The sequence below is a fragment of the Cyprinus carpio genome, chromosome B14 (assembly GCF_018340385.1).
Source record: "Cyprinus carpio isolate SPL01 chromosome B14, ASM1834038v1, whole genome shotgun sequence".
Classification (NCBI taxonomy): Eukaryota; Metazoa; Chordata; class Actinopteri; order Cypriniformes; family Cyprinidae; genus Cyprinus; species Cyprinus carpio.
This window is the reverse complement of record NC_056610.1, coordinates 8977468-9001769: the sequence shown is the minus strand read 5'-3', so window position 1 is coordinate 9001769 and position 24302 is coordinate 8977468. Positions and strand designations below refer to the sequence as shown.

Sequence of the window (24302 nt, the reverse complement as noted above, 5' to 3'; positions counted from 1 at the left end):
GTTGATTGAGAAATACCATACATTTTGCTAATTAAAATATTCAGAATTACCTCTATTTTACATAAAATGGTAGTTTTTTGGTACATAATACCAAAAAAATTGTACTTAAATTGATCATTTATACACAATGATAAAAAAATAAACATAAAAACGTAACAATTAAATATAGCAATTTATATTGGACAGATTCACCAATATCATCTAGAATCTTTGACTATATACAGTCACTCCAAACATATTTCAGTGCTCTGCAGGTACTGAAGGTAATTAACACTACTGAATATCGCACTTCTAGTTATTCTTAAATTATGTGGAGGTAAAATAGCCTACACCCTCAAAAATATTCAGACATAAATTAAAGATGTATGCATTAGAATTGCTTCACAGTTTTAACATTAACTACTAAACATACTGTGATGCATATGTGTCAGGTTACCAAGTTTTGTAATAGAAATAAAATAAATGCATTTTAAATACGGTACACAATTATTAGGTTTATATATTTGTCATCAATAAAAATTTGTTTCAATCTATATTTAAACTATTTGAATATTGCTTGCTCATATTTATTTTTACTGGTTAGATTTAATTGTTTTTACAATGAACAGGTTTATGCTTAGCAATCTGAATAAATCTTACTTAAATATTACTTGAAATAAAATAAACATTAACTGCAAAAAAATAAAAATAAATAAAAAAAAATCATAAAAAACTTACTTCAGCTAGTTGCCAATGCATTTTTTTTTTAAACATTTGGATTAATTTAATGTACTAATTTATTTGATGTACTAAAATAAAGAAAACTGAAATAAATTAAATATATTCAGAAATATAATGACTAAAAATGAAATGCTAAAAATAACAAAACACAACAAAATTAGAACTTTAAAACTTGAACTAAAATGAAAATGAAAATGAAAAATAAATAAAAATAGATTCAAAATATTAATAAAACTACAATAGCATCTCAAAGACATTAAAATTTTAGAGATACAGAATATTTCTGAAAACCATTTATGTATGACTGACAAATATGCATTACATTAAGTTTATTCATTTCTTTTAAAACTATGTAATCCTAATGGTTGGAAATTGTATGTGAAATTCAAATACAGAAAACTTTGGGTGCATGGAGCTGTCAATCAAAAAAAAAAAAAAAAAAAAAAAATAAAAAAAACACCTTTTACCACATTTTACCTTCTAGTTAACAGTAACTTAAAGGAGAAGTGTAGAATTTATGCCCTCATCTGCCATTGTTCAGACAGAGCTCGGGATATCTGCATATTAAAGAAGAACAGAATAAAGTATTTCACACAAATAATGACTTCACTGTTGCTTTGTGTCAGTGTGGATGGACAGGTCGCGTGTTGAGTTTGTCACTGAGTTTCTGTATGAGGAGTGAGAGTTCTTCTGTGGCCTGAGATTTCTCCTCCAGCAGCTCATATCGCAGACTGGAAATATCCTGCTTGATCTCCTTCAGCTCGCCTACAGATCAAACACAAGTATATATGAAAATATGAAAACTGTCAAGAACATTTGGGGGTAAAAAATATGCATAATAGTCATGCAAATAATATAAAAATGAAAAAAAAAAAAAAATTCTTAATGATCCTTAAATAGGTTTATTAATCTTCAATCAAAATATGTTTTTTTACTACATCCTAATCATATTAGATTTATCAAAGAATCATCCTTTTTTTAATATCAAATTGGTTGGTTTTATGGCAAACAAGAATCTCAATGTAAGTCACACTTCACCTTCATTCACTTCATCATTTTCTTTGTCCACTTGTGCTTTCAGTACATAGCGTTTGATGAGACGCTTCATAATTTGCTGTGTGAGGGAATCAGACAAAATGAAGATCAGAGAAATGGATAAGGGTGAAATCTGTAGTGATGATTCATCATATGAGTGAGAGAGAGCGAGAGATATGATGGCGGTCTTGCCTGATAGCGTGTGGGTTGATTTAGGATGCTGTTGAAGCTGTGAGAATCCGGCATCCTCATGCTAGACTGGGTGAAGAGGTTCAGCTGTAAGCATTGAGAAATATTGATTATTGATGATGACCTCACAGGGGTTTCAATAACTGTTTACCTGATTTCAGTAGTTGAGATCAAAACCACTAAAATTTCACAAGTGGTGTTGATTCCAATTTAAACACAGCAACAAAACTTATGTATAATATTAATATTAAATATATCTCTATCCATCCATTCTATAATAATATAATATATTTAAATGTTAACAAATGAAGAAATTACATGTAGCCATTTTTACAATTAGATAATAATTCAAATAATTTAGTTAGCAGTTAATAAAAACAAAACAAATAAAAAAAAATCACAAGAAATGAGTAAAGACAATAGAGTAAAGACAATAATGAAGTTAACAGTGCTTGCAGCTTCACATGTAGTTAACTGCAGTTTTAAGGATACAAGTAAACATTCAGAAATTGATAAAATTTCAGAAGCAAATAAATATAAAATAAAATTATATATAACTTTTGGCCACTAGGGGGCGTAACAAACCACTGAAATCACTGAAGACTTTCTCAGCATTGTTGTTAGTGTTAACTAAAACCATAACAAATGTTTTCAGTAATTGAAATAAAACTGAAATAACAACATATATAATAATAATAATAAAAAAACGCCGTTATTTCAGTTGATTTCCAAGACAAAATTAAAAATTTTACTTTAAGCTTAAGTTCTAAAACTACTAAAACTAAAACAGAAATATTAAGAAATATTAAAAGTCTATACAGAATATTATATTATTCTACATTAAAGCTAGAAATTATGGGAAAATACTGAAAAAACAACAACGAATTAAAATGTCAAAAGCATATAATAAAATACAAAAGCATATCATAAAATAACTAAAAAAAAATTAATATAAACTGAAAATAGAAGATATTTAAAATATCACTAAATACTAGTTATTAACACTAAAATAACACTAACTCTGAACAGAAGACAGAAAATGCACTGACATTAATATGAAAAATCCTTCATATTAGTACAGTACATTGTGCCCTATTTTACAGATTTCTTACAGTGAAGTTCAACAGTTCATACTGTAAAGACAGACTTAAACAACCGCCCGTGGTAGCTGAAACAAATTACAATCTGATGCGATTATAACTGAACTCATAACAGCTTGACTGTCCCTGTGCATGAGTGAATGTTTCTTGATGCTCTAGTGACTGATTCAACATCAACAACAGCAGCCATGCATGCAACCACCAGATGAGCCCTTCTCATCTGTGTCCTGTAGATGCGGCTCTGCACATGTTCTTGTCAGTTTTTCAATTACGCAGCCCACGAGAGACGCTGAACTGATCAGAGTGAATTAGATGGAGGCCTCTGCCTCAGATGAATCACAATAATACGGTTACTCTTGTGGTTTTGTGGACATGTGCTCACGCTCGCACAGGAGATGAAGTGACATTTGCCCTGAGGAAGCAATGATCATCTCTCACCTCTTCATCAGAGTTTGCTCCACTCAATTCTGCATTGAAACGCCATCGATTCTCTCCGCTGGCTAAATAAGGACAGAACTATCTGTCTTTTTTCAGGGAAACAGTAAAAACGGTTTGGCTTGGGAAATGTCGATAAGTTAATTACATAAGGAGGTATTATCTGGGCTTTATTAGACAGATAGATCATTGTGGCTCTCACTGGACAAAAAGGGGCAGAAAATGAATGGTTAAGTTAATTATCACAACGAGAGCAGGGCGGATGGGAGGAGAGGTACTTCATCCTTTAAAATCTGAACTGAAGGTGGAGAACTGTTTCAGGCTACAGATTTCAGAAAGAGGGAACTGGAGGAGGAAAGATATCATGCATCATTCTAGAGCTCTCTCTCACACACACACACACACACACACACACACACACACACACACACACACACACACACACACACACACACACACACACACACACATACACACACACACAAAGGTTCCGAATGGAACTGAAAAGGTCTTTTAAATAAAAATTCAAACCATAAATCTGAATTGTAATAGCAATTCCAAAATGCAGGAATTACGTTGTATGTTTTTAGGATAGGACAATATTTGGCCGAGATACAACTATTTGAAAATCTGGAATCTGAGGGTGCAAAACCATCAAAATACTTAGAAAATCGCCTTTAAATTTGTCCAAATCAAGCTCCAAATGAAAAAAAAAAATCATTTTTAAAATATCTACTAACTAGGCATATTAAATATAAATATTATATTTGTGTGTATGTATGTATATAATGTATACATTTATATTGTACATGTAGTTTTTAATGTATTCATTCAATTTTTTGTGTATTTTGGCCAATTCAATTAAAATTCACATTCATGAACTGAAAAATGCATTTCTTAAAATCAGTATTTTGTGCAACCCTGACACACAAATACACACAATACTCAACAGCAGACACATACTCTGGACTTCGAGTTCTCCATGCCCAGCTCCACGTCTTTTTTCAGGCGGCGCCGGCGACACCGGAGCAGGTTGACCAATCTCTTGACACACAGATAGAAGGACTTCGGGCTGGGGACGATGCTGAATGGAGGCGGGAGAGTCTTGCCGTTGTCAAAATACGAGAGCCAGAGTTTAGACCGAGCGAACTTCCACTCCACATCTGCATCATCCTGCAAAAAACAAACTGTTAGATACTGTATAAAACTATTAGAAATCCACCCCGTCCAGCAAAAAAGGATAATTGTTTACATTTTTTTTTGATAAATAAAAATGATAATATAGCATAATGAGAGATTTTTTTAAAAAGGTCAGTAATTTTTGACCAGGAAAACCGAATTAGGTATTTATAGGATTTTCAGCAGGGCAAGGGTTAAGCTGAGGTTTAGTGTTGTATAAGAATTACATTTTCGGTCAGCAATAGATGCTAAATGCCTCTTCTCCAGAAATCTGAAGTATGGGCCATTTGCACAAGTATAATTGCTCAGTGAGTCAAAACCCTAGAGTCCCTCTGAAAGATTACAGTCATTTTAACAGCAGTGTTATCAAAAGCCTCAGACATCATTTTCTCCCAGGGGACTATTGGAAACACAGAGGACAAGTTTGATCTGATTCCAGAAGTATTTTTGGCAAAGAAGACTTTAAAGGCATATTTGAAAATTTACTGAAAATGTACTCACCTTTAGGCTTTCAAAGATGTAGATGAGTTAGTTTCTTCATGGGAACAGATCTGAAGAAATTTAGCATTACATTACTTGCTCACCAATGGATCCTCTGCAGTGAATGGGTGCCGTCAGAATTTAAACCCATCCGTTTAAAGTCAACCCAGGATCCAATGGTGAACAAGTAATGTTATACTAAATTTCACCAAAGTTCTTCCAATAAAGAAATAAAAAATTGTAATCAAAAAGGTTCCCCAAAGAATTACTGCTGATAAAACCCTCTTTTTGAACCTTTATTTTTAAGAGTGTGTAGTAGTTTTTTTCTTTCTATTCACCTCTCAATCACAGCTTTTTAAATCTTGATTATGATGAGCTTGCTCTTAGGTTTCATTTTGGCACAAGTAACTCACGCTCAAACTGTATGCAAACTCAAGTGTGATTCTCTAAATAGCGCATGGAAAGATAGCTCACCTCTATTTCCTGGTACGAGCTGTTTATCATGGCAATGAGCATGTTGAGCAGAACCACCACCATGGTAACGTTGTAGATCCCGTACAGCACATAGCCAATGTTCTCGATAAATTTATGATCGTATTTCAACACCACAGAAGACACCTCAGACAGCCCAAATATGGACCAAAAGAGAGTTTTAAAACTCTCCTCAACCCTGTGAACACACACAAGAGGGAAGAGAGTGTTTAAAGTCAACATGAAGTGACCGTAACCCATTTTACATTTTTGTTTCAGTAATTGTAAATGTCCTTCAAACTTGCTTATAGTGGTTGGTGCGAGTGAAAACATATGATCTGGTAATTTTTCCTCTGAATGCACATCAGATCAATTGCAATCACACGAATGATGGAATTGACGAACCAACTCCAGACTTTAATCTCTCTACTGTCTACTGTGAGTACATACAATACACACACACACACACTGCAATGTGATCTCATAATAATTTGTATGTATTTTACGTAAAATGTGGTTATAATCAAACATAATCGATAAAGGATAATCGAACGCTCATTGACTCTCGCCTGCATTTGTCACAGATTGCGTCATGCCTTGTTTCTGGTGAGGGGTGTTTGAATGATGCACGCGTGACTTCACGAGTTCTCAGAGTGGATTGGGAAAATAATCTGGATAATATTTTCAGCGATTAACAACTTCTAAATTCTGCTCTGCACCTCACACAAACCTACTGTACTCCGCCAGAGATGACTGCGGCTGCAACTCATTATCATTTGGATTACTTTTGCAACATGCCTTTGACATTTTTGCAATAAATAAATAATTGCAATTGCATTTATCTGTCTGTCATGTTTTTCTTATAGTGTAACCTTACAGAAATAGTTATGATTAAGTTTAGAGGTAGGAGTGGAGTAAGCGACTATAAAAATATTTTTAATGCTATATTGTTACTAAAACGGTTATTTTACTGCATATTTCGGTGAATTGCGTTTTATATCATTTTAATATTCGCTATAAAATGGGTAAGTTTAGGTTTGGGGGTAGGTTAATGGGTCTAAAAATCTAAATCGCTTATTGATAAAATTATAAAAAATGCATTGATATGAATATCTTGATATAAAAGATATGTAAATATTTTACATCTTTTAGCTAAAAATACGTAGCAATTTTTTGCGTTTCAAACGTTGAAATATGTCTAAATTGTACGCTTTAGCATCAATAAAAAAGTACAAAATGTACGCTTTGTGCTTATAAATGTCACGTATTAATACCTATGTATAAACAATGAGACCAGGCTACACACACACACACACACACACACACACACACACACACACACACACACACACACACACACACACACACACACACACACACACACACACACACACACACACACACAAAAGCTGACTTGTAGGACTTGTGTCATCACCTCTGACTTGCTGTGAAACAAACCTCATCCCGTTGGAGTCACTCTAGTGTGAAATGAGCTCCAGCACTTGACAACCTCACATTTGATGCTGGGAAACCAAGAGTTCATTTCACAGGACTGACAATTTCACTACAGATGCTCCACCTGACAGACCAGATAGCCTTACTTTGAGATGAGCAGCCGCATGTGGTATATTTATGACCATCTTGCACAAAAGTAACATTTATTGTAGTAAGATGAGTAACAAAAAACTCAGAAGTAAGATGAGTAACAGCAACTCAAAAACTCAAAAGCCAAGGATGTGTTATATTTATTACAATAATGAGATAATAAAAATTAAATAATAAATTTTATACAAAAGAATGTAACTAAATCAATGCAAAAAAAAAATCATTTAAAAAATAAAAATAATTTAAAGATATCAAAATATTTTTTGTAAAACTAATTGCTTTGAAGGATTTACAGATATGTGTTAAGTTGGTCAGGATGGTCATTGTAACACCTGACTAGTCAGTTTGTGAGGTTTACTAGTTAGTATTTATGGATTGTTTTATTGTTGTTGTTTTATTGTAATTGTTGTTAGCGCAAGTATGTGTCCTATGTGGTCCGGTAGACATGAAATGAATTCACTTGAATTAAACTGCCTATAATCTTAATTTCCTATAGTTCTTTTTAAAAAAAGTAATTGCTTCGATGTACAGTACATAGAAATATGTGTTAAGTTGGTCAGGATGGTCGACTAGTCATTGCAACAGCTGACTAGACAATTTGTGAAACTGACTAGACTAGTTATTTTATATTTTTAAAACTTATTGCAAATTAAAAATGACAATTTATCTTTACAAAAATACAAATTCATTAAAAAATATAAAAATTATTTTAAGATATTAAAATTAATTTCTTTAATGTAAAATTGTCATCTAGTCATTGCAACAGCTGACTAGTCAGTTTGTGAGGTTCACTAGTTAATTTATCTGGCCTGTTTTTTGCTTGTTTGTTTTATCTGTAATAGTTGTCTTTAGCACAAGAATGTGTAGACATTAACTAATCCATATATACCTGGTTAACTCAACTAGTGCATTTGAAAATATGTATGCACATTCCCAATTATACATATTTTTTATATTTTCCTCAATATGCATTGCAGTGCATGCATGTCACTCACGTGGTGAAGGCAGGGTTAACCTTTGCCCCCAGGTAGTAAGAGTAAAGGATGAACATGCCAATCATGAATGCGAGGAAGACCATGATGAAGAGGACCATGAACTTGAAGATGTCCTTCACGGTTCGTCCCAGAGAGATCTGCAGCGGCCCGAAGCTCTCGTTGGCCGGGAGGATGTAGGCGATACGAGAGAAGCTCAGGACCACAGCGATGGCGTACAGACCCTCAGAGATCAGCTGAGGATCCGATGGAACCCACTTGTCTCTCGCTGAAAATACAGGAAATTTAGGTTTAGTTGTTTTACATTTATTTTGTTTAATAAGTAATAAAAAATGCATGTAAAAAAATCATTACATTTAATCATGTTTTCAATCATAATATCATAAAACTACCAATATTCATGTAGAACATAATGTTAATTTTGTGTGTGTGTGTTTGTGTGTTTGTGTGTTCTCTCAGATTCTCTTTGAAACAGAGCAGTGCTCAGATTCTCTCTTACCGTATGTGAAATATTTGATGTCCGGCGGCAGCGTGACCAGTGAGAGGTCTGAAGCGTGGATCTTCTCATCCACATACTCCTGGGCTTTCATTGCCTGTAGGAAGGCGAAAAAACGGGCGGTGAATGCAGCGATGAAGATGGAGAGCATGCCGAAATCCAGAACGTTCCACAGCTGCATGATATATTCTCTCGGACCCTCCGTCCAGAGCTCCTTACACTCCGACCACATCATTCCTGCAGAAAACAGAGGCGTTCTGATGGTCAACACAGCAGTAGCTTATACAAGCATTGTATGCAGTGTAGTTGAAAACAGAAATAAGCTTATTTGTGCTAGTTGAATGAACTCAACAAGACCAGTTTTGCAGATTAGTTATCATTTCTTGTGGTAACTTCAAACTCAAGCAATTCAAGCATCTACACTGTGCCAGAAAATACCCAAACATTCATCCTTCATTCTTTCTTTCTGACGGAAAACAGATGGAAATGTGCTTTAAAGAAAGTGTAAAAACAATGGAAGGCAATTATGATGTATTTGTGTAGATATATGAAAAAATAGATGAGAATAGTGAGGCGAATCTCACAAAATCATATCCAGGTCATAAATTCAGAAAAAAATATTTTTGCATAAGAAAATTATATTGAAAATTGATGGACAATTAAGCATATTTCCACTCCAAAATTCACATAACCATTATGTATATGTACATTTTAGTTCGTTTTTTTTTTTTTTTTTTTTTTGGCCCATGAAACTAATTTAATGTGTGAATTGTCATGATAAAATGTATTTAATTTTTGTTTTGTAATCAAATTATACACTTTTGTAATAAATTATTATACATTTGAATATAGATAAAATGAACTTTGCAATTTCACTCTGCAAATTTAGAATTTATTTACTAAAAACTATCAAATGTTACTTAAAAATATAAAAAAATATATATTTAAAATGTTCAATTTTATCACAAAAATGCCATATTAAAAAATCAAAAAATATGCTTCATTTTCTTTGAACAACATATAATTCCTCATTTCTTACATATTATCTTAAAAGTTAAAATTTGGGTATGGATTTGTAACATTTACCCTGTTGATCAGACAAGATAATCATGGAGCTGACAAAACAGCACAGCTGATTGTGGACTGAGCTCATATTGAGATACTGAAACATCAAAACATACTGTAAGAGGTGAGGAAGAGATAAAAAGAAAGAGAGAATTAATCAGACAAATCAAAGAGCTTGAGGAGAACAGTTTGATAGGAAAATTATGATGGAGCCTCAGCGAATTCTGTTAAAATGATTAACTACATTGCATTAGATTTTTAATTTTAAATCAAAGCCAGAAGAATGACAAAAGAAATCCAAGTAATGAAAAACTTCACTCAGTTCACTCTCATACTAAAAGCATGCTAGGATGGAAAGGTGATTTTCATCTCCAAAACTACAAAAAAAAAAAAAAAAAAATTCTAAATGCTTTATTTCAGCAGAAGCCATTGGAATGAGTGAGAACAGTGACAGGAGGTTGTGTTGAAGGGGGAACGGTCAGGGGTTCAGGTTCCGTTGGGGGGATGTGTGTTGTGAACTATAACATCAATTTAATTTAATTTTCTTTTCAAAATTCAATTATGTTATGTTTGTATTGTATGTGTAATTATATTGTCATTAAAACACAGTCTGAATGAACATTCTGAACACACTATGAGCAAATAATCTAAAAACACACTTTGAATGAGCATTCCGAATACACTGTCCATAAATGTTCTAAAAGCTCACTATAAACAATCTGAACACCCATTCTGAACGCAATATGATCATTATGAAAATATGATTTGAATGTTCTTTATAAACTAAGTAAGGGAAAACATTCTAAAAACACACTATAAATGAACATTCTGAACATACTTAACATTAAAAAAACACACAAATGAATATTCTGAACACATACTTTGAAAAAATATTCCAAACACACTATGAACACATTCTGAACACATATCTTAAAGTAAAAAATGCAATTATCTATAAGATTAGGGTAAACTAAATGCATAAATCAAAGAAATTCAATTATCCAAAAGCTTAGTGCACACTCAAGGCTTGTAGTGTGTGCTTGGTTTAAAAAAAAGGTCACACTACTAATGGACTTCACACATGGTCACTTCTGCAGTTAGAGCAGGTTTGATCGGTTAACACAAGCACAATAAGGAATGCTTTTACACTCATAATATGTCAAAGGTGTCATCACTGACTGAAAGACCGTCACTCTGTCACTATTCAGGTGGAAGCCAAGCAACGCTTTTGGATTTTTGCACCATGCAAGCAAACACTCAGCAAAAGTCACATGGTGTCATGTATTATTAAGAGACACTGCAGCAACAGCACATTATATTTGGTGACACTAACTCAATGTTTTATTAAGTTTAAATGCTGGAAGATGAAATTATATTTGGTGAAAATATATAATATGTAACTTAATCACCCTTAAAATGAAATATTACAGATGCAAACATCACATGGCATGCATCACGTATTAGTTTCCCTTATCTAATGTGTTTATCCCAGCACCTTGTCCTGGATGAAATGGCGAAACATTTTCTTACATCAAATGTAATGAGGTGCACTCAGTGTGGGTGAACTCTCTGAACCACAAACTAAATAGGAAAATGTTCTAAACCCAGTCCAATATGCGGTTCACCCTCTCAATGATGCATTGCCTGTGAAAAGCCTTGCATTACTAGATCCTTTCACAATGTGACAGTGATGAATGAACATTCCTCGTTTTAAATGACTCTAAAATTATATGCTGAACAGTGTTTGTTTGCTTGTTTGGAGTTTCTTAATGTGAGTGTGGAACCTTGAAATGTCCTCAAAAATAAGCTCAGGTATCAGGTAGCCTAGTTCAGGTAACACGGTTTCAAAAATGAACAAACTAACTAACACTGATAATAAGATAATTTCGTGAGCAGCATTTTAGCATATTAGAATGATTTCTGAAGGATCATGTAACACTGAAGACTGGAGTAATGATGCTGAAAATTCAGCTTTGCATCACAGGAATAAATTGCATTTTAAAATTAATTAAACTAGAAAACAGTTACTTTAAACAGTAATAATATTGCACATTTTTTTTACTGTATTATTGATTAAATAAATGTAAAAATATAAACATTCAATTACAAAAAAAGATGTAAAAAGCCATGCATGGACAAAAATGACTCTTGAAAATGTAGAAATGTTACAAACGTCACTACTTTCAGAAAGTTGCAGTTACACTTTACTTTAAGGTGTCCTTGTTAAAGTGTAATAATACATTTAAGTACTGAGTAATATTAACTAACTACATGCACTTACTTTATGGTTAGGATTAGAGTTTGGCTTAGGGTTACTTCCATGTAATTATGCATAATAATTAGTGCTGTCAAACGATTAATCATGATTAATCGCATCCAAAATAAAAGTTTTTGTTTACATAATATATGTGTGTGTACTGTGTATATTTATTATGTATATATAAATACACACACATGCATGTATATATATTTTTAAAATATGTTACATTTATACATTAAATAAGTTTATATATGAAATAATTTATATGATAATAAAATAAAATAAATACATGTACATATTTTCAAAATACATGCTGTATGTGTGTGTCTTTAAATATACTTAATAAATATACACAGTACACACACATTTATTATGTAAACAAAAACTTTTATTTTGGATGCGATTAATTGTGATTAGTCGTTTGACAGCACTAATAATAATTAATAGTAATTATAATAGTAAGTACATGTAACGTGTAACAAGGACACCTTAAAAAAGTGTTACCAAAGTTACTACCCAGCACTAATCTGTACGAAAATGAGTGTTCACTTTTTCAGTCACTTCAGAGAACATTCACTGTAATCCACTTAAACTCTCATTCTCTATCGGTCTCATCAGGTCGAAACTATTGAAAGGTTCATTGATCATCCTGCTTTAATCCTGAAGTGAGGAACTCTATTTCTGACAGTGTAGGAAAAAACATTTTAGTCTTTTGAATAAATGGCCCACACTACTAAAACTGACAATTTTATATATGACAGAACAACCACAAATGAGATCTCTACAATCTCTCAATTGCTTCTCCTAGACAGTAATGAGATTAAATTCTCATCGAATATCTTGCAAATCTCTTTTGGTCTAAATGTTGATTGTACAAAGGGATCATGAAGAGCTGAAATCATATAAATGAATCAATATTGATTACAAATGTTGGTGCATTACCTGCTACCCAGACCATGATCAGTATTTCTGTCCAGGAGAATTGTGTGGTCTTGACTCTGAAGATCTGGAGCGGGTAGTCAGTGACGGTGACGTTGGGAAAGGTGGTGATGCCTTCAAACCGATCGGATGCATTGAACACCAGCAGACACAGGAAGATGATAAAGGAGGCCGCATGAGCAACAAACTTCATAAAAGGACTGCGTAGTACTTTACCAAGCTGAGAAAACATGGAAAAGATCAACAAATATGTTGAATAACTCATTATACTGGAAAAATAATTTATTTGTGTAAAATTGACTCAGCAATTACTAGTAAACTTCATGTATTATTGAATAGGAATTTAATGGTTGAATTAACAATTTTTTTAAAAATAAATTGATATTTTTTTTTTGTATTTTTTTTAAAAATATATTTTTTTTTGTTTTGTCTTGCATGCATCTTAAAAATGGCAGATACTGTAGACAGCAGCGTTATTTTACTATCACTGAGATACTATTATAGTTTGTATTAATATTTTAGATCAGTTTTTATTTTTATATTTTGTTTTCAATTTGTTGTGCGCTTTCGTCATTTTTAGTAGTTTTTTTTTTATTTATATACTGCATGTCTGAATAATTTTTATTCATTCTTATTTCAGTTTTATTTACTATATCAAGTTTATTAATATGAAATTATAAATTAATATGAATTTTATTTACTATATCAAGTTTATTAATATGAAATTATAAATTAATATGAAATTTTTTATTTTATTTAGTATTTTATTTCTGTTATCGTTTTTTTTATTTTATTTAGTATTTTATTTCTGTTATCGTTTTTTTTTTTGTTTTAATGGTTTTGTGAAAAATTGACAGGAGATGAGAAAAATAAAGAGAGACTATGATAGCAGCATTCAAAAGTAGCTGTGTATTTTGACACAATGACCTTTTGTAATTTTTACTTTGCAAATGTGTCACCTTACTGCCAGGGTTATTATATTTAATAGAACTAAAACCATAAAAAAAACTTATTTGAAATAAGGAAATTGGAAATACTCTTCGCCAAGGAAATATTTCTCTTTTTCATTTAGATTAACCTGATGTATTAAAATAACTTTTGATTTATGTTTATTTCAAGTAACATTTTATGTTACTATTTTATTTTATATTTTATGTTTTTATTTATAATTTTAGTTTTAGTTACCTATAATAACCATCATAGCAACAAAAGTGACTTCACAAAGTTGACATCTGCAGAGAAAATACTAATACTAAATACTAGATAAATACTAAATAACAAGTGTCTAAAATGGTACTGCAGGACCCAGGCATGTTTTTGATAGGGTTTTAATGTGTCTTACTTTACTGCACGGGGCAAACCAGTACCCCACAGCTAGCAGAGGGAGTCCCAGCGCCACCACCAAAACCACCAGACACTTCACTGCAGTGGTTTGCTCCCGAAGACCAGACAGATTCTCATACCAGATCGTCAGCAACTGCTGCTGACAGTTCGGATGAGCCACAAACTGCAGAAACAGAGACAGATTCATGGTATAACTGTAGGTATTTGGTAGCACTTTTCTTGAAGTCTTTATGTGTATTGCACATGCATTTATAATGTACATTGTAAAGCATTAGATCTTTTCATGTATAATTATAACTAAAGCTAAAATGCATTATAATATTTATGTTTCCTTGTTACATCTGGAATTGGTTGTTTGCGTTTTAAAGCATTATACTTTCTAAAGGTGTAGCAATTCATGGATATTTATTATAATGTACCGTGTATCTATGTTTACAATTATTCATGAGCTCATGCACTGTAAGGTGCATTAGGCCTAAGTAATACATTAAAAATACATTTATAACTAGCTGTATAAAGGCTTCAAATTAAGCTTTACTGTATTCATAATTATTCTATTCAGCAAGGCCCCATTAAATTGATCAAGTGACAGTAAAGACATAATGATAAATATACAGTAATGTTACAAAAAATATATATTTTAAATAAATAAATAATAAAACACTACAAATAATGTCTGGTATGACCATAAACACTGGAATATGGCTTTGTTTAAAGATATAACTTTGCGTGCGAGGATGGCATCTTGCAAAGTTTGCGCAAGACGTCTCCATAGCAACAAACCACAGAGACATCCCAGTGCACACGTAACTCATCTGTGCTGAATGGTGTTCTGCTCATTATTATGTTATGTGGAATCACTGGCAAATGAACTGGACAACAAGGACAACAAAGAGAGGCTGTGAAAGCAGTTGAGCGGTCCAGTCCTGCTCTTAAATATTTAGCAGATCCTTCACCATAGACGACCATTCAAAAGTAGCTGTGCATTCGGCCAAGAAAAAAAAAATGCATATTACTTCAAATCAAATGGTGTCATTTGGTTTTAGATTTAGCTTACTATAATAAACCGTTGATGTAAGATGATAAATTAAATCTAAGACCATTTTGAGACTGTTTGAAATTATATGCATTTTTAATAAAACATTTTTTCATTTTAATCACTATCCTTCTAAACACTTTATTATTTTTTTTTTGCAATAATAATTAAAAAAGTATTATTTTATTATCGACTAGCTAATTGCCAAGAGAACATTTCTTATTAGTTTTTTCAAATTACTTTACGTACTAAAACCTAAGTAAAAAATTATAAAAACTATGGACATTAAATAATAATAATAATAAAAATAATAATAAACCTTACAAAGACAAAAACACAACAAAATTACTAAAATTTTGATAAAAATTTACTAGAAAATATTAAAATAAAAAAATATTCAGAATATTCATAAAAACTACACTAGTGTTATAACACTACTTATTATTACTGTAAAAGTTTTGGAGGCTCTTAAAATAATTCTTTTCAACTTTCCTTCACATAAGTTATATCAGTAAATGACATCTTGCTGAAGTAATTAGTTTTTTAGTAGTAAAAACGCTTTTGCTCATTCATGTTTGCTGACATTGAAATATCTTTGAAGAGAGAATGTGTGGTTGAAGACAATAAAAAGGCTCAGGTTTTTTAAAGAAACAGTTTTACTTGTAAGAGTGTTAATGAGAAGTTTTGCTACCAAAGTTCTCGAAAACCCTCTCCATTTCACACCGGTGTCAGAGACTCCAACACAAGTTTTGTGGGCCACGTACACACACACACACACACACACACACACACACACACACACACACACACACACACACACACACACACACACCGCCTCCCGTGTGCCTGTCCTTCTCTATTAAGGTAGTAGGTTAATTAATTTGAGACCTGAGAGAATAACAGGTGTTAATTTCACGCCTGTCCTATAAACCCCTTCCTGCCATAAATTATGAGGCTCAGAATAAATGACTTGAAAATACATCCACATAATTATGAAAGAATGTGAACTCAGGACGAGAGAACAGCTATGAATAACAGACCACAATTAGATTACTGAGAAAGAGAATGAAATATCTTAGAACAGGGACATCCAGTTTTAGTGCTTTTGATTTAATTTAACCCATATTTAGCATATTTAATATACTATATTTATGTATTATCTGCACACTTACAAAACTTTAACTCTACAATGTACATATAATATTCACATACAAGTACATATACTATTCAAATATATTAGATGAATATAGATCATATAGAAAGTTCATTATTAATATATTAAACATCATTATATATACCATATGAACATAATTTAAAATATTATATTTGCATTGTAAAATGATATTTAAAATAGTACATAATATATGAACATAGATGTATGTATACTGTATGTAATATAATTAAAAATATAAATGATAAATACACACACACACACACACACACCACACAGACACATATATATATACATATACATACATATATGTCTGCATTAGTATATATATTATGTTTGAAATAATATATATATAATATATATATATATATATATATATAAAACAATGTTATTACATGTAATGTTATACCATTACATATACTATTCAAATATATTAAAAAATATATTATTAAAATGTTATTATATTATATTATATTTATAAATATTTTATTATATTATTTTTTATTTTTTTTTTGTTTGATTATTCAAATATTAGATGACTATAGATCATATAAAAAGTGTAATATTAATACATGAAATATTATATATAATATCTCACCATATTTAAACAATGTTAAAATAACGTTTTTTTTTTTTAGTTGTTGTCATTGTTGTTGTTGTTTTTTTTCTTGCAGATTGATTTAAGAAACGTTTAATGTTCTAATCACAACAAGAAAACGGGACGTGTCAATGTTTTAGAAACATTTTTGAAGACATTATAAAAAATACTGTAATATATGCACATGAATAATCTTAGACAGCAGTTGGTTTCTGAGATTGTGCAGCGGAAAAATATATTTCTGTCTAGATAAGGACAGAAATTAAGTGATGTACTGGACAAAAGTGATGTGCACCACACTGAGAGAGAAAGAAGCTGTTCCTCAAGGATGTAATGTGCCTCTCTGGTGCAATGAGTCATGATTGCATTGTGAGTTAGTTGGCATTACCAGCAGACAGAAATAAACCTGTGCACCCTGATCAGATTGGAGATTCGCCAGGCTGTTGAGGAAGGTGCCATTTTTGTGTTAGTTTAACCTGAGATGAAGACAACACCTCAGGAACCTTTTCAAGAGTTTGTCACTGCTGGCTGAATTCCCTCCAAGCATCATTTACTTATCAGCAGAAACACCAAGCAACTGCTGCTCTCGACAAAACCAATGGATCCCACGCACACCTGGAGACAGTTAATAATCTCAGACCACCTACCAAAATCAAAACCATGCTACATGCCCTTGCTGTGACATTATTCAGGAAATAGCAACAGCAGTTAAACCAGCTGGGCTGATAAAATGTTTAAAGTAATAGGAGTGAAAATTTCAGTACATTTTTACAGAAATTTTAATTAAATATGAATAATTTTTATGTTTATATATATATATATAATATATATTATATATATAATATATATATATATATATATTTATATATATATATATATATATAATAATTATTATTATTATTATTATTATTATTATTTAGGTAATGTTTGAATATTACCTTTAATATAGATTGCTTGTTTTTAATTTTAGTGCTTTTAGTGATTAGTGGTTGCTTGGCCATTGCTTCAACTATAAAGCAGAAGAGTAGTTTCATTATTCTGCTCAATTCAATTCAAGATTTGTATCATTATATATATAACATATGAACAGATCTAGAATATTATATTAGCATTATAAAATAATATTTAAAATATTACATAATATATGAATATAGATATACTGTATGTAATATAATTAAAAGTATAAAACACACACACACACACACACACACACACACACACACACACATACACACACACATACATACACACACACACACACACACACACACACACACACACATACGTGTGTATATATATATATATATATATATATCACACACACACACAGATATATATATATATATATACATATATGTATGTCTGCATTAGTATATATTATGTTTGAATATATATAATAACAATGTTATTACATGTAATGTTCTACCATAAAAAATAAATTATTAAAATGTTATTTTATTATATTATAAAATATGTTAAAATATTACATGTACATCATATATTAAAACATTATGTATATTATATAACAAGGCCTGGAAATAGGTGCGAAAACACCTATTTCAGAAACTAGATTTTTACAGAAATATTAATTAAATGTATTATTTCATTAGAAATATTTTATATTTTTATTTTAGTAAAAATAAATATTAAAAACAATATTATTTAATTTATTTATTTTAATTGTTTATTTTTTACATAATGTTTGATTATTACATCTAATAAATCTGTATTTAAATATTAAATGTAATAACATTTTTAAATATTCTTCAGTTTAAATATGGTCGCTAGGGTGTTTGGTTGGTTTTTGGTGTTTGGTTGGTTGTTAGGGTTGTTTGGGTGGTTGCTGGGGTGTCGTGTTTGGTTGCAAGGTAGCTGTTAATTAAAAGTGTTTAATTTATCTCTATTCAAATATTTGTTATAATACTATTTACATATTTTGATTCATATGGTATGGTTACTTGTTTTGGACGGTTTGAGTTTTGTTTTTGGTTATTCCTTCTTTTAGGTTTTGTTGGTTTTTTTATTATTTATTCTATTATTTTTTTTATTCCTTCTTGGGTTTCATTATTGTTCTTGAATGTATCGTGGTAGCTGTGGCGGGGTAGAGGGAGTCCAAACTCAGACATTCAGACTTTAGTGAGCATCAGCTTTCTCTGAAGGAGAGTGACGGAGATGTGTTTGATGCTGATAGTTGTGTTGTAATGAGCTGGTTTGTCCCTGCCGGCCGCTCACAGAGGATCAGATGCTGCTCGCTGTGGCTCTAGGGGCAGCTCTTTGCTAATGACAGGAGTTAAAGGGCCGCCGCGGGCCGCAGATCCTGCGCTCATGATGATCGTGGGGACAGCAGGCACAGTTTAGTGAATTACAATAATGTCTGTGATGCTTCTCCGGGGATTTAAACTATTTAGAGTGCCAGCGTTTAGTGTGATGCTGTCTGATTGGATGGGCCACAATATACCTGCTACAACAAATGATTGAATTGTTAATTAAAAAGCTGACGTGTTTATGGATTCTTCAACTTATTTATATCCTAATATAACATTCTGGTATTATATTATAATATAAAAGATGCAGACATATTATATTAAAATGTATCTTATTATTATAGTAATATATACTTTTATTAACATAAATAATATTTTTTTATTTTTTATTTTTTATTTATTATTGATGTGTTTTAATATTTTATATATATATATATATATATACATATATATATATATATATACACACACACATACATACATACATACATACTATTTTAATGTAATAATTTAATGTAATAATAACATTTGAATAATTTATTTTTTTTATAAAGGTAGAAAATTACATTATAATGCCATCTAATGTATCTATATTATATAAAATATTTTATATAATAATGCATATATGTATATACATTTATTATTTATATTTTAATTATATCACATAAAGTATCTATTTATTATTATATCTCTATTATATTATTTGATAATGTAAATAAAAAAATGTAAACACATAAGAAACAACAAAAAAAAAATTAAGTTGAGAGTTTAACAGCTGAGCCCAAGCCTCTGTAACTTATACGATAAAAGTCACTCAAGAACTAGTAACGAAGGAACGTTGAGTTGCTCGATTGAAAATGTATTGTATTACTGTAAGAGACGAGCATTATGAGAGAGAGATGGACTGAGCGAGTGTGATTACCTGCATCTGATACAGCATTAATTCTTCAGCTCAGTTTCATAGTCATAATAAAACATTAGTTTGAATATCTGCTGAGGAAATATCTGTCATACTATCCATTTATCTGTTCAGTTTTCCTGTAAAGAACATCTAAACATCCTTGAAATTGCAGTGTAATCTCTGTATTGGCATCATTAGATGGACACTTGCCTTCTTAACCTCGTATTTAATTGCCAATTTGACTCGACTGAGCAGGGAGCGATGATGCTGGCCTTCCTCGAGTTCAGCGGATATATCTCCATTCAAGATGGCCTCCACCTCCTCCGTGTCCCTGCACAGATCCAAAACGCCAACCACAAAGTCTTTACACTGCATAGACAGCTTCCTGTAGTCATTCTGTAGAGAAGGAGAGAAAAAGCAGAAGATTGGTTTAAACACTGTAAAACAAGAGCTCACAGTCCAAAGGGGTCTTTCAGGTGAAAAGGTTGTCAGGCTTGAACAACCACTGCAACATCTGACTCAAGGGCTTCAGACTTCAAACACAACACCACTCAGACCTAATAGTTCTCATGGAAGACAAATGAATGAAATTTTCTGACGTAGTTTGTCTGGGAGATTTTACCAAGATTTGTCAATTTTTCAAAGGGTAGTTTGTGATTGTATTGACCGTGATATTGTCCTTCCAATTATTGAATATTATTATTGTATTGAAAATGTATTTGTCCTTCCAACAGTAACTTAAAGCATTATTGTCATTATAGAATAAACACGTTCAGCCAGTGAGCAACAAAACATGTTGTGACCCCAAAAATATTTGGACATTTAAAAATGTATTAAATGTCATATCAAATCAAATATCTGGATCTACATGTGTCAAATGCTACAGGATGTTTTCTCTTCATTAATGTCAATATTTCCTTCTTCATGTTTGTAGTGTCAGTGTGTTCAGCTTGTTTTCCGCACATGGCATGCAGGACAAAAATAGTAGGCTAAATCATGTGCACGATTTACTATTTAATTATTTTGATTTATAAATTGTGCTCACAATTTACTAATTCATTCCCTCAATTTGCTAAATCATGCACACGATATATAAATCGAGAAAACTAATTAGTAAATTGTGCACCCGATTTAGCAAATCGAGGGAACAAAATATTAATCGTGTGCATGTTTTAACACATCAGGGGAACGAAATAGTAAATCATTCACGTCACAATGAGAGTCCAAACAGCTGATTAAAACATCACAATAATCCACAAGTAATCCACATGACTCCAGTCAATCAATTAATATCTTGTCAAGTGAAAAGTTATGTGTTTGTAAATGACCATGAATTTAATGGTAAAAGACTGTAAAAATGCTACAGTAAAAACCTGTTAAATGGTTAACGGTATATTCCCCTACTATTTACAGTGAAAAACTGTATTGGACATTACATTTAATTTTATGGTAGTATACCATTTTTGTAAGTGAAAAAGAATGTATAATTTACAGTGAATAACCGTAAATTGAAATTCCCAGAATTCCCTGCATTACATTTAAAATTTTATGTTTGTTTTTTGTTTTTCTTATTAGTTTTGTATATTAGGGTTGTGTGTTACACCTAATGTTGTTAAATTAATATTTATTGCATTATTTCAGTTTCATGTGTGTTACCATGCTGGTGTTTAGCATTTGTGTGAATGACACTGTGCACCTTCTATATATGTTATTATTTAAAAGCTGCTTGTGATGGGTTTTGGTTCATCATGTGACTTTCTCATCACCACCTGTATTTGGTGGTTATCAGTGTATTACAAAATACAAAACAGATTTCAGTACTTCAAAAGGTTGGTATATTAACATTATGTCAGTTAATGAAATTACGGTATTTAACTGTAAATTGAAGTTAAAACCTAAAATGCAGCTAAAGTAGTTTTTATGGTAAAATTCCGGCAACCACAGCTGCTGTTTTTTTTACCGTAAATTGTACAGATTTTTTTTTTTTTTTTTTACAGTGCAAATACATGGTTAAGATGTTTTCAACTACAATTGAGTCCTCTATCCATAATATTACTTTCTCCAGTGGAAAAAGTCCTCTCGTCTGAATCAGGAGAGAAATATGCACAGATAAGACACAAGTTTACAAGCCAAAACCAAAACATTTCTAAACAAATGATTTGTTTCTTACAAACACAGCTTTTCACTTCACATGTGAGTCATGTGAATTACTTGTGGATTATTGTGATGGTTTTATCAGCTGTTTGGACGTCATTCTGACGTCACCCATTCATGAAACCATCGGTGAGCAAGTGATGTAATGGCAAATTTCTTTAATGAAGAAACTAACTCCACATATTGGTTGACCTGAGGGTTTTTGCATTTTTCTGCAAATTTTCATTTTTGGGTGAACTATTTCTTTAGAGCCTATAAATGATTTGCAAAATGTTTGCTTGTAACGTGCTTACACTATATTTCTTTCCAATAAATGACACTTGTTTTACATTTTATATCTAATGATATTCAGACATATTTATGTAGGTGTCCAAATAATTTTTAGGTCCACTTTAAATATTTTACATCATTAGAAAACTCTTTGGAACAGAAAAGAGTTTACATAATCATAAAATGCATCATGGCATAAAACAACAGAAAATAGTAAGCTAAAGTAAACATAAAATCAAAACTCATCCTATAACTTCCATAACACTGGGCTTGATGTAAAAGACTTGGTGCATATTATTTCACACAAAAAAACAACCTTTTATTAAAATTAATAAATTACATAATCTCTGAAATGCATTTCCTTTTAAGCTAAAATAATTAAAAATCATCAAGGCTGTTCAACCAATGGTCACAATCAGTGTTTCAAGAGGGGAAACTCTGACATGCAACAACCAGTTTTCAGTATATAAATACATTTTTAAAGCCCCACCCTATATTCTTCTCTTTAAATAACCAGTGTTAGGTAAAATGGGTTGTGAATATAATTTCATGTTGACTTTAATGCAGCTTTGAAGAAAAATTCAAAGGTTATTACACACTCAAAGCTCAGTTTAAGCTTAAAAGCTATTTTCAGCAGTTTTTAAAAGGTTTTTATGTGAATGAAGTGTTGATGGAGTCTTGACTGTAGTGAACTGTGTTTTCTAGAACTCTAGAAGATAATCCTGGTTACTGATTCACTTGAGTTTCTATGACTGACTTCTTGACTTCTTCATGACTGAATTATTAAACCATAAATATTTTATTATGAGGAAAAGTCAATACTTCACTTGTTAAGCTCAGATACATTCGACTCATGATGCCAAATGGTTCTTTGCTTCATTTAAAAACATTATTGACAGTACTGAATAAGCATAATTAAACGGTGTGCAGTCCTCCCCAGTGTTCACTTGATAGACATCAGGTAGACATCATATCCGTGTGATCACCCAGCATGCTGCTGCTGAGGTTCTGTTTAAAACATTACATGTTGTGTGCTTTATTATTCTCTGTGGGAAAATATTATACCAGCACCAGGATGACAACAAACCTCTTATTAGCATGAGAAAAGCAATATTAACGACAATATGTTACATGAGTATTAGACACAGTGTCATCATGGCTTTTATTACATGCATGATGGCTGTACATTAGTTGCATGTGATGATGTGACATTCATTTGCTCAATAAGAGAGAATGCAAAAGTGTAGGCTACACCAAGAACAAAAGTAATATTTACGTAAATCTCACAGAAACATATCCAGGTCATATTTGACTCCAAAATCAAACGAACAAAATATATGAAATATATAAAATCTTAGATTTAAAATATTAAATATATAACTAGAAATATATAAAATATTTTTAGATAGAAAGTGTAGCCTGATTTTAGGACCATTGACATCCATTTATACATACATATACTGTATGTATACAGTACTGTGAAAAGTCTTAGGCCATTAGGATTTTCACCAACAAAAAATGGTTTTAAGCCAGTTGTTTGTTTTCTTTTACTTCCCAAACATTCCTTTTGCCATTAATTGTAATAATCGAGTGAGTCT

At 31.4% G+C, this 24302-nt stretch overlaps 1 protein-coding gene across 2 annotated transcripts in view; it reads right to left on the bottom strand.

The window, feature by feature from the left end:
- Positions 1 to 927: 927 nt before the first annotated feature.
- trpc3 (transient receptor potential cation channel, subfamily C, member 3) overlaps positions 928 to 24302 on the bottom strand; it is a 41769-nt gene continuing 18394 nt past the window's right edge. For both annotated transcript variants that reach the window (XM_042737963.1, XM_042737964.1), the window contains 10 exons: positions 20491 to 20676; positions 14309 to 14473; positions 12970 to 13186; positions 8706 to 8939; positions 8210 to 8474; positions 5613 to 5808; positions 4443 to 4652; positions 1948 to 2031; positions 1759 to 1834; positions 928 to 1485 (listed from right to left, as the gene is read on the bottom strand). In XM_042737963.1, coding sequence (XP_042593897.1) covers positions 1343 to 1485; positions 1759 to 1834; positions 1948 to 2031; positions 4443 to 4652; positions 5613 to 5808; positions 8210 to 8474; positions 8706 to 8939; positions 12970 to 13186; positions 14309 to 14473; positions 20491 to 20676 — 1776 coding nt within the window. In that variant the 3' untranslated portion in view covers positions 928 to 1342. The remainder of the gene's footprint in view (positions 1486 to 1758; positions 1835 to 1947; positions 2032 to 4442; positions 4653 to 5612; positions 5809 to 8209; positions 8475 to 8705; positions 8940 to 12969; positions 13187 to 14308; positions 14474 to 20490; positions 20677 to 24302) is intronic.